The sequence below is a fragment of the Pararge aegeria genome, chromosome 16 (genome assembly GCF_905163445.1).
Source record: "Pararge aegeria chromosome 16, ilParAegt1.1, whole genome shotgun sequence".
Classification (NCBI taxonomy): Eukaryota; Metazoa; Arthropoda; class Insecta; order Lepidoptera; family Nymphalidae; genus Pararge; species Pararge aegeria.
The window spans coordinates 11,829,882-11,840,747 of record NC_053195.1 but is presented as its reverse complement, the minus strand read 5'-3'; the positions used below and the strand labels follow the sequence as shown (position 1 = coordinate 11,840,747).

The window sequence follows — 10,866 nt, the reverse complement described above, 5'->3', positions numbered from 1 at the left end:
TTTTATTCATCTTTCCAGTGTCAGTAGCCGAGTCCCCGTTGTCGGTGTCGTAATTGAGATGGCGCCTAACGTAATCGTAAAACGTTTTTTTTCTCTTTTAGGCGATTCCTAGGTTTAGTGAAAACGGGCATAAGCGTTACAAATGTTTTTTTTTTTTTAATAAAACAAAAAGGAATAATAAAAACATTTAAAACCTGTATTTTAATATTTACGTATCGAATCAAATACGTATTTGTCAAGTTCAAATGTTTGACAGGTATATTTAAAGTTGTTTTGATAACGGTTTAAGCTCCTCAGTCCTAACATCTTTTATACCTTTTATTATGTGTTGTTTGTAGAGAATCAATAAAGTGATCAAAAAGATCAGGTGTTTCCGCCGAAAGTACACAATGAACTCAAAATTTATTTCTTCGTCAAGCACCCCTTCAAAAACTCCTTTACCCTCTCGGATGTTATCTAAGTATAAAACTTAATTGATATAGTTTTACTTTAGTACATTAAAAATATGTTTTATTACAGCATATGAAGCAAAGATGCTTGTTGATAATTTCATAGCCAATCTTGAGTTGTTTATAATTGCTCCAATCATTTCGTAAATAAATTTACTATGACAATACACACATCGCCACCTAGCCCCTAGTATAGCTTGTGTTATGGGTACTAAGATAACTGATGACTACTTTTATAAATAATATATATATACATAAATAGTTATATTATACATATAAACTATGTGTTTACACTGAAAATCATCAGTTATGGGAATCGAGCCTACAGCCTTTGGCTTAGAGAGCAGGGTCGCTGCCCACTGCACCAACCGGCTGTCAATTGTCATTTGTAGTCAACTCCATGATTTTAAGGCTAAAAGTTGGTTTGATAATATAAAAATCAAATCAAGTTAAGTTCTAATGAGATTGCTTTCTGTACTTTTCTAAGAATTAATAATCGATATCAGTTAATAGAATAAGCGTAGCGTTAATGTTGATTCAGAGTAGATAACGTTTTAATATGTTTTCTGTAAACCACTCCTCCGTAAAACGTAAGTGATCTCCTGGTTGAGACAGGAATACTAATTTTCCATCTTCGTCCATCTTCTTTAAACCCAGGCGGTCCTTTAAATAAAAAAAATAGGTTGTTACATCACGAGTACTCTCACAGTGTAAGGTTTCAGTAGTATAAGATTTGCAGCTCGCAAACGAGAAGTCGCTTTCGCGTATCGAAACATATATAATAGGTATTGTCATAATGAATAAACTTTTATTGCACACCACAAAAGTAGACAAAAAAAAAAAAAAAACAGAACAACGTATACAATTTGGCGGCCTTATCGCTTCAGGCAACCAATGGCGAAGAAAACAAATACAGAAAATGGGTTGGTCCGAACCTGATGTGTCACTTGTCTTATGCCCGTTTTCACTAAAGACAAACAGGGAAATGCTTAAATAAGTGACGCCTAATCTAAGGAGATTCCTATGCATATAGCGATCACCGATGTAGGAAAAACTATAATGCCCGTTTTCACTAACGACGGGCAATGCAACGCCTAAGTAAGCATCCGTAATCAAAGAAGATTCCTAGACATAAATTTACCTTTCACCAATCGATTTTCACTAGGCAACCCATATGTATATGGTGTTGTATTTTGTGTTTGTATTATCATAACTTTAATTTTTCGTACGGATTTAAGATTATTATAAAAAAAAAAAATTAATAAATCATATGATAAACCACTAAGACACCGGGAGGTATCTTTGCATCGTTCGAGTCCACGAAAAAATGGAGACTAACTAAAAATATATATTTTAATTATATATAAATATATGTACTATTATCGTGACACTCCAGTTAAATTTTTAGCACGCCTCATAAGCGAAGCGTTGAGGTTGTGCTCTACTCTCGACATTTCAAAAAAAGCAGTTTTCTCGAAACTGAAATTGATTTTTTGTTATTTATATTGCACTTACAGGTTAATTTGAGTACACTAATATCAAGTCAAATAATTTGTCAGGCACATAAAATACATTTCAATAACAATTTTTTTGTTTAACATAGTAAATAATAACATTAAACATAATCTTTTCTGGACGTCCGTGTATGGACGGGTGTATGTGGCATCAAAATTGGTCGAAAAAATGATCGTATCGGAATAATTTTTTTTTAATTATCTAAAGTAACACACGACATAATTTCTTAGTTAATATGAGCGTTCAATTCACTGTCGTTAAATTTCCATGTAATTATTCTAGCTAATATTAATTGTAACTTTCAATGTGCAATCATTATGACATTCCCGTGTATTGTTTACAAAAAATGAATAAAAAAATGAGATTATGAGGCGTGCACTTTTGGATTTTCCAAATTTTTTTAACTGGAGTGTAACGATAATGAGGTCGTATTTATATCAAATAATTCCATGTCATGAACATTGTTTATTATTCAAATATAATTTTAATTGTTTCTTGCAAAACCAACTATGAACTAATAAATAATTATTTGTGTATTTAATAAAAAATCTGGAAAATATGAATTTATAGTTAACAAATGTTTAATTATTTACCCACTTTATAAAATTACTGTGACACATATTTTTTTCATCGATGTCAGTTTACGGGTCCCCTAAACTTCTCTATCCGCCGAATCGGTATCGTAACTTTAGACGGCGCTTACGTTACACATCTCATAAGAGTTCGTGAAACCTTTTTTCTTTCTAGGAATCACCTACATCCTATCCTAATACTAAGTTTAGTAAAAACGGGCATTAATATAACATACATACCATCTTATAAAGTTCAGACTGTTGCAAGCTTAATATCTCCTCCGCCTGTCCAGGAGCATAGAATCCGAACCACTCGGTCTCCTTAGGCTGCACGATACTGTCGTTCTCGAACTTCACCATTATAAAATGGTCCAATCTGTTCAGGTTCTGCACATAAGTCTGGTTTATCTTTCTCTCATTGTTGATATCTGCGAGGAATTCACTGCTCTTCTTGTATGTCGCGTCGTCTAAAGGATCGTGCCAGTAGGTCGCTTGAACTAGGGACTTTTGGACCCAGCTGGGAAAACAGAGTAGGAAAACGTATTTACTAGTGAATGTGCCAAGGGGGTGTTAACTCGACTCATCTACAACTTGACCTCTTCAGCATCATCACTATCCTATTACGGAACCGCGAAAGGGCACCGGCAGAATGGGAAGGGTTAGGTTAAGGATTTTTTTTCCACTACAAGCTTGCCCTTGACTGCAATCTGACCTGGTGATAAGTGACGATGCAGTCTAAGATGTTAGCGAGCTAACCTGTTAGGAAGTATGGTAGTCATAACTCATACCCCTAATCGGTTCCCACGCGACATTGCACCGGTACACCAAATCGCTTAGCGGCATGTCTTTGTCGGTAGGGTGATAAATAGCCACGGCTAAAGTCTCCCCCCATACCAGACCAGAGCAAATGCAGATAATATAAATTCCCAAATCTAATCCGACACCGCCTACTTAAATTCACAGCGCTTACCGTTGCGCCAGGGAGGTCGCTGGAATGATTAAAAATGAAAAACCGTCAAATATTAGCAATAGTGCTTTAGCACGAAGCTCAAAAATGGACTCGCCTGAACTCTTTAGCATCTTGATAATACTAATCAGTAAATAAATATAATTTTAGATATTTATTTACTTATTCATCACTTAAGAAAATGGCAATAATGTAACCCAAAGTAGCTAAATGTTGCCTATAAAATGTATTACTTGGCGTGCGCTGAGAAAACTATTGATGATACATAAAAACTATGTACTACGTGAGTACTCTGTAGTACCTACAAAAAAGTCCGCGAGGTAGGAAGTATGAGTACATATCAAACTATCATAGTTAAGTCGCAATAGCAGCTTTGGTTTCTAAACTTTCATCGGTAGAAACAATAATGGGTTACGTTACTATCTTAGTATTAATTCTTATTCAAATTAATCGTTTTATCAGAGTCAGAGTTTGTATCAGAATAAAATAGCCGCATAGAATTCTAGGTCGACAACTATCTATTTTGCAATGTAGGTGACAATTACTACGATTGATGAACACAAGAAATTAATTTGAGATAAACACATGGGTATACATGTTTCTAATCAATTCTAAATACCTAGCAACTTTTGATTAAAACAGCAACTTGTACAATCGATCATGCATTTATTTAATAAATACTAGCACCAAACCGGTTATTACCGGAAAACACAAATAAAATGACATTTTCTAAAAATGAATCCTAGATCCTAGATCCTAGATCGATTTATCGCCCCCGAAACCCCATGTATACTAAATTTCATGAAAATCGTTGGAGTCGATTCCGAGATTTCAATTATATATATACTTACAAGAATTGTTCGTTTAAAGATATAAGATAAAATATAAATCATCATCATCATCATCATCATCATACATACTATCGCCATCTAGTCCCAAAGTAAGCTCAGCTTGTGTTATGGGTTCTAAGATAACAGATGGAAATTTATATGAATAATATAAATAAATTCTTTTAAAATACAGATAGACACCCGGACACTGAAAAACATGTTCATCACAGAAACAGTTTACAGTTGTGGGAATCGAACCCACGGCCTTGGACTCGGAATGCAGGGTTGCGGCCTACTGCGGCCAATCGGCCATCGCATCCATCGCAATCGGGCAACAAGCATAGCTCAATATCTCATAGCTCCAGAGACTAAACGAATTTCCAGGGACTAAGTTAACAAGACAAAAGGAAAGTCAGCTGCTAAAGTGATTAGAGAAACAGTTAGACGGCAATGTTACCTGTTAATGTAAATGTTAATGTTATGTTTGTTGTTTGGTTGTAACCAGTTGTTCGGTACTCGTAACATTGCCGTCTAAACGTCCGTCCGTTTTGAGTACATTTTTTGAGTCTATGTTTTTTTCACAGACAGACATTGTATATGTATAAATAGCTTTTAGGTTCAATTAAATGCTTTGCACATGCATCCAGTAATCCGGCATTTGCAAAGGCGATCAGCTACCTTGGTTGAGTTACTATAGTTGACACTTATGCCCGTTTTCATTATATATAGGAATCGTCGAAATCGAATGCCTAATGATTTCGGCACAGAATCAAGAACATACAGAATCCTTAGTCAGCTATTATTTTATGCAGTGCATTGTGTCCAAAAGCAGTGAGAACGCCCCGTGCACGACTCACTTTACACCCGCGGAAGGTTGCTAGCTCACAAACTTTTCTCATTTTCCCATTTTATGGTAAATGTTCAGCACTTCAAAGTTAAAATAATTACTTTCAACTGTTGGATAGAAGCAGGCATTACTTTGCGGAAATCCATGATATATTACGAAAATGAAGCGCCATATAGGAGAATCTGTATGGTGTAATTTATAATTTCTTTATATCATCGCCTAAAACCACAGAATTTAAATCATACAGAAACCATGTACGCGACTTATATTGAAGCATCAAAATCGACTCCACTTTAGAGTTGTTTCTCTAATAAACGGTTAGTCATTTCATACCATTAAGCAATTGAAAGTATATTATGAAAATTAAGCTTAATTTGCTGTACCTACTCTGCGAAAAGCAGTAGAATGTGTATGGTGTTATTTATTTTTAATTTCTTCAATCTTTAAACTACGCACCAAACAGATCTTCTACAATGTCCCCTTTACCCACGTTTAGCTCTCCAATATGTTCCCAAAACAACATAAGTACTAAGTACTTATGTTGTTTTGGGTCGCACGGTATCTTTACTAATATTATAAACGCGAAAATGTGTTTGTTTGTTAGTCCGTTTGTCCTTCCTTCAAGCCCTACTAGCTAAGCAACAAATCAACTTGATTTTTGGCAGAATTAGTTGATTGCGCGGAGGGAAACATAAGTTTTTTTATTATCACCGGGAAAAAAAAGTTCTCACAGAATTTATTAAAAAAAAAACCCTTAATAAACGTTCAAAGCAATTGTAATTATATGAGTTGAAAATTGCACAATTTCTGTGGACATTCTTTAAGGAAAATATCAGTGTCATAATGTAACCTCAGTTTATTTAAGTAAATATATCAAGTTGTATGCGAGACAAATAATCAAGAATGAAGTAGCCATTGTTCCAACATTTCTCGGGATAATCCCAGAAGAAAAGTAAGCGTCTAAAAGTTTTGTTGAATACTGAACTTTTTTTTTAGATTACTGAACTGATTTATTGTGAAAAGTGACCTTTTTTTTAATCATTAGCAGCCTAATTGATGGATGTTCACTACTTGGCAAAGATATTTGATACTTGTCTTATTTTTGACGATCCACTAAAATCCAGAGATTCCTAGCAACACTTTTCGCAGTGCTCTATCAACCCTAGATATTCCATTGCAGGATTGACATTAGAAATTGGAATTCCAACCTTAGAAATTGGAATTCCAACGTGCACATCGTACTATTAGGTGCATTTCGTATATTTCAAAGTGCTTAACAGTTAAAACGGAAGTTTAAACGGTAATAAGTATACATAGTATAAAATATCTATAAAAATGATGTGGTTTTTAATAAGACATGAATGTTATATAAAAATGTGATATGAAAGAGTTGCGGGAGATTAGCATTAAATTAGGATAACTTCTAAAAGAAAAAAATCAGACTTGTCCTTTGAAACTTCGCATGACATATTCTACTGAGAGGTTAAGAAAGTCAGCAGTTTAGATACGTTATAAAATATTTTTTGAGAGAATTATTTACTTATGTTATTTCAAAAATTATAGTCATTCTAATGATGTTTGCAAATAACCGTATGTAGCGTAGGTACTCAAAACATAGGTCGCGCGAGCTGTCATAAGAAGCCGAATGCCAAAAGGTTATCCATGTTAACTTTGTTTTATCGTTTGCCGTTCTAAAAACAGTATGTTGTATTTATTTCGTTCTTTGACTTCAGTCCGATAATCATCGTCATCATTAATTCATCTCCCATCACCACTCAAATACAGGACACCGATCTCCTCCCACAATAAGAAGGAACACGTCTTTGAGAATATGATGGACAACTCTCAGGCCTGCGGACTTCACGATGTTTCCTTCACCGTTGAAGCAAGTGATATTTTAATTGCTTAAAACGCACATAACTTAGTTAAGTTGGACATGCGTGCTGGGATTCGAACTCGGCCCACCAAAAATAGAACCGAAGTCCTAACCTCTATCACCGCTACATCTGCCATATAAAATTTTGAATGAACCTAGTGATTTGAATGAAATTACTATTTACTATTCTTATAACATACGGCAGCGAAACGTACGTTTAATATTAGAGCAGAACATAATAATGGTTAGAAATGACTTCCTATTACACAATATGCGGTCGTAACAATAATCTATGTTACACAGAAACACAATTATAAAAGAAGCCGTAATGTGCTGCCATATATTATATCAATAGAAACAACGCTTTTTCTAGTCGGAATTATGTAGCTAGCGAGTACATACTCAAGCGTACTTGGCGTGCCCTTACTGTCTCAACTTCTACTCTATTTATAGTTGAGAGAGTTATATAGAGAAGAGAATGAATTTTGAGTAGAGCAAGCGTCGAATATAATAGAATGAGGAAGCGTAGAAAAGAAAAAGCAAGAATAGAGTAGTAGAGAAGATAATATTCGAGGGAGAGAAAGAGGGTAGCAGATAGAAAGAGTTGATAAAGTTGACCTGCACTTGAAAATTTAGTTTCAAGACTCCGTAAATAATTTTTGGAGCATCTTGACTGGGATTTGAGTAGCTTAACGATAAGTAAAAACAGAAATTATTTAGTTGCAATATAATAATGTACTCGTACCTATAATATGCGGCATAGTTAAGCAGTTTTCTCACGTAGTCGCAAGTCCCGTGCTGTAAGGCGAAGCAGTGAGGTATTCCATATACGCCCTGATGTTGACCTCCGATTGTGACTAGATTTTTAACCGGCCCAACTTTATGACCGCATCGCTGCACTACTGCTCGTCTATAACAGAACAGAACAAACGTGTTCGGGTCATCCACTAAAAAATAAAATAGTCTTCAAACGCCACTAATGAGTATAAAAATAATGTTTTACACATTATACCCTTAATACTCTCATAAATATAAGAAAATATTATTTTTATTTTTAGTCACATTGTTTTATATCAATTATAACAAATAAAGTCTAGTGGTGTTACTGCAACATCAAGTAATAACTATAAAAAAAATTTGAAAGATTAATATTAAAACAAAACTGATGATTTTTGTAAGAAAAAATCATATAGAATAGTAATGGAGTATTGGAAAGACTGTTGAATCTCAAAATTATCCTTACTTTTCTATTGAAATTTTTAAAGCAATTATTGATCATTAAGGACGTAGACACCGCGATAGCCTAGTGGGTAGGACTTTGACTTCATTTTCAGGGACCTGAGTTCAAACTCTATCAAGCACCCCTAAATTTTCTAAGTTATGCAGCAATTTTGAGCAATTAAAATATCACTTGCTTCTAGGTGAAGGAAAACATTGTGATGGAACCTGCATATATGAGAGTTATCTGTAATGTTTTCAAAGGTGTGTAAAGTGCACCAATCCGCACTGGGCCAGTGTAGTGAACTGGAGCCTTAACCCCTTCTCATTGTGAGACCCCTAGCACATTGGTCAAGATTCAAGATTCAATTCTCCATCCTCCATACTAATATTATATTGTAAACTAGCTGTACCCTGCCACGCTTAGCTGTGGCACATTGTGATTGAATCGTTGAGAAAAATAGATAAAAACAATCCTTGATGCGTATTATATATCATGCTAAAATTTCAGCTCGATCAGTGCAGAACTTTTTGAGATTTTGAAGCGTACACAAACCATCATAACATTTTTATATATGTAATGAATTGTTTGTCACCTATGTCTGCCAAAACTACTTTAACTGCACCATGAAGACAGACTTTTTAAATAACTGACTGCCTGGAAAATGTTCCCTTAAAAATTGTCTATGAAAAGTTTTAGAGTTGAAATATCCTTGGCTAAATCTTGCACAGTATTCAGTTAAGTGTTCCTGGAATATATACTTTCTATTCCCGGAAAACTTAACAGTTGCCATGGTATTTAAAAAACTGAAAAAAAACAGCAACAGCTGGTTATGTATTACCTACTAGATCATCTGGTTTTCAAGAGAAGCCTTTATAATTGTTTCTGACCAGCATGGAGCTTGGCTTAATGAGCGTTAAGTATACAGCCTTCTAAGTCTTAAACAAGCTAGACAACAGATCAAGAAGTCCTGGTTTTCCTTCCCAGGATTGGCAAGAATTGTTGACCTTGTCTTCAAGAAATTCTCAGTACCAGCCATGGTACTTCGCAATACCATATTGGGATGGCAATTGTTATCCCTAATATGTAATAATTATAATTATTAAAGCTTACCACAAAACAGCATTTATGAGTAAATACCTCCACTCAGAAACAAAGTAGGTTCTTGCAGCAGTAGGCTGAGAGTGTAGTAAATACTTACAAAAATTGACTTCCCTGCGAGAATCCAATTGCATTGAAACCATCCTGGAGCTTAGGATCTTTGGCCAATACATCACATACAGTTTCTACTTGCTTATTCGGATACATGAAGTAACCATTCTCTAAATCCTCTATTGCAGAATTTCCTATTCTTAGAGATAGGACATAGACACCTGGTATTTGCTTTTCAAGATAGGTCTTGAACATTCCCAAGCTAAAAACAAGGCAACAAGTGTCACCTGAAAAAAAAAAACATCTTTTATTATTTAAAAACAAACAGTAGAAAAAGAAAAATACTCATATAGCAAGACAAGCCATAACCTCTTAGGCAGATTCTATGGTATGGTATAATATTATTGTACATAAACGTTTTTTACTTACCCATTCCGTGCCACAGGACTATTGGTGTAGGATCAGCCATGATAAACTTAAGTATAAACAACAAACCCAACCAAGGTTTCATATTGCTTCCTTAAAAACTTTACCTTAACAACTAATTTACGTCATGAACCTAAAATTACAACAGTGAATTAATTAATGATCTCTATAAAAGTTTTTTATTGTAAATAAAACAACACATTTTGTTTTGGTTAAAAATAAAAGCCGAAATAAAAAAGAATTTCAAAATCTTATTATTTACTTACATACCGTGTTAGTTTAATTGAATAAAATGGGTAAATATCAAATTTAAATTAAGAACTCCCATTTAATTTAAAAACTTTGTTTTAAGCGTCCGATTTTCCCGGCCGATGCAATACAATTTCACAAAATCTAAAACACAAAACACAGCTGGCTGTCAATGTCAAAAATATCGTCAAGAACTTCTGATAGCGACATCTTAAGTGTTCGTGTAGAACCACTGACCTCTAGTGGGATTAATAGAGGTCCGTGTTTAGAACTGTTTCAGTTTGAAAGGCGCTATACATAGATGGCGCTGTTCATTTTGCAGATTTCTCTACGATTAAAGATGGCGCTTACTGTACGTTGTTGATATGGTGTTGATTTGAAATTTCAGCAATTCAACTGAGCTGGGGAACGTGAAACATCATAATTATTGACTATATGAGTAGTAACACGTTGCTGGATTGCATTGTTATTCCTACTCCTCTACCTTCATACAGAATTCATATGATGATAGCTGCTGCTACTGGTATTTTCCCTAAATATGGAAAATACCAGTAGCAGCAGTCTTTTGTTAACTTTCATTTATCGAATGGTGGTAAATTAAAAAAATGTGTGTGTATAAGTGTACATACGTAGAAGAATCTCCAGGCAAAATATTCACCAAAAAATACGAACCAAGCTAACTTTCTTTTCGGTTATTAATTTTATTCAAAACAAGGTGAAATAGCCATAAAATAGACTTCCTCATTTTAGATTCAATTCAAAAC

General features: G+C 34.5%; 1 protein-coding gene across 2 annotated transcripts; it reads right to left on the bottom strand.

Annotated features, from left to right (window-relative positions):
• Nucleotides 1-745: 745 nt before the first annotated feature.
• On the bottom strand, nt 746-10,865 carry LOC120630434 (palmitoyl-protein thioesterase 1). Of its 2 annotated transcripts, none has more exons than XM_039899667.1 (6): nt 10,120-10,865; nt 9,857-9,986; nt 9,477-9,714; nt 7,802-7,966; nt 2,777-3,053; nt 746-1,112 (listed from the first exon to the last, which is right to left on the bottom strand). In XM_039899667.1, exons 2-6 carry the CDS (start codon nt 9,936-9,938, stop codon nt 987-989), a joined length of 888 nt encoding a protein of 295 aa, XP_039755601.1. In that variant the 5' UTR covers nt 9,939-9,986; nt 10,120-10,865; the 3' UTR covers nt 746-986. The 2 variants fall into 2 exon arrangements, with proteins under 2 accessions (XP_039755601.1, XP_039755600.1); XM_039899666.1 differs by having other exon boundaries at nt 10,124-10,865.
• Nucleotide 10,866: the final 1 nt, after the last annotated feature.

What these genes read in the sequence shown, in the direction of transcription:
- LOC120630434 (XM_039899667.1), bottom strand. Translation starts at nt 9,938, where the DNA reads ATGAAACCTTGGTTGGGTTTGTTGTTTATACTTAAGTTTATCATGGCT. An exon ending in AGTCCTGTGGCACGGAATGG is followed by an intron (nt 9,715 to 9,856) that starts GTAAGTAAAAAA and finishes TTTTTTTTTCAG; the next exon opens with GTGACACTTGTTGCCTTGTT. An exon ending in TCGCAGGGAAGTCAATTTTT is followed by an intron (nt 7,967 to 9,476) that starts GTAAGTATTTAC and finishes GTTCTGTTATAG; the next exon opens with ACGAGCAGTAGTGCAGCGAT.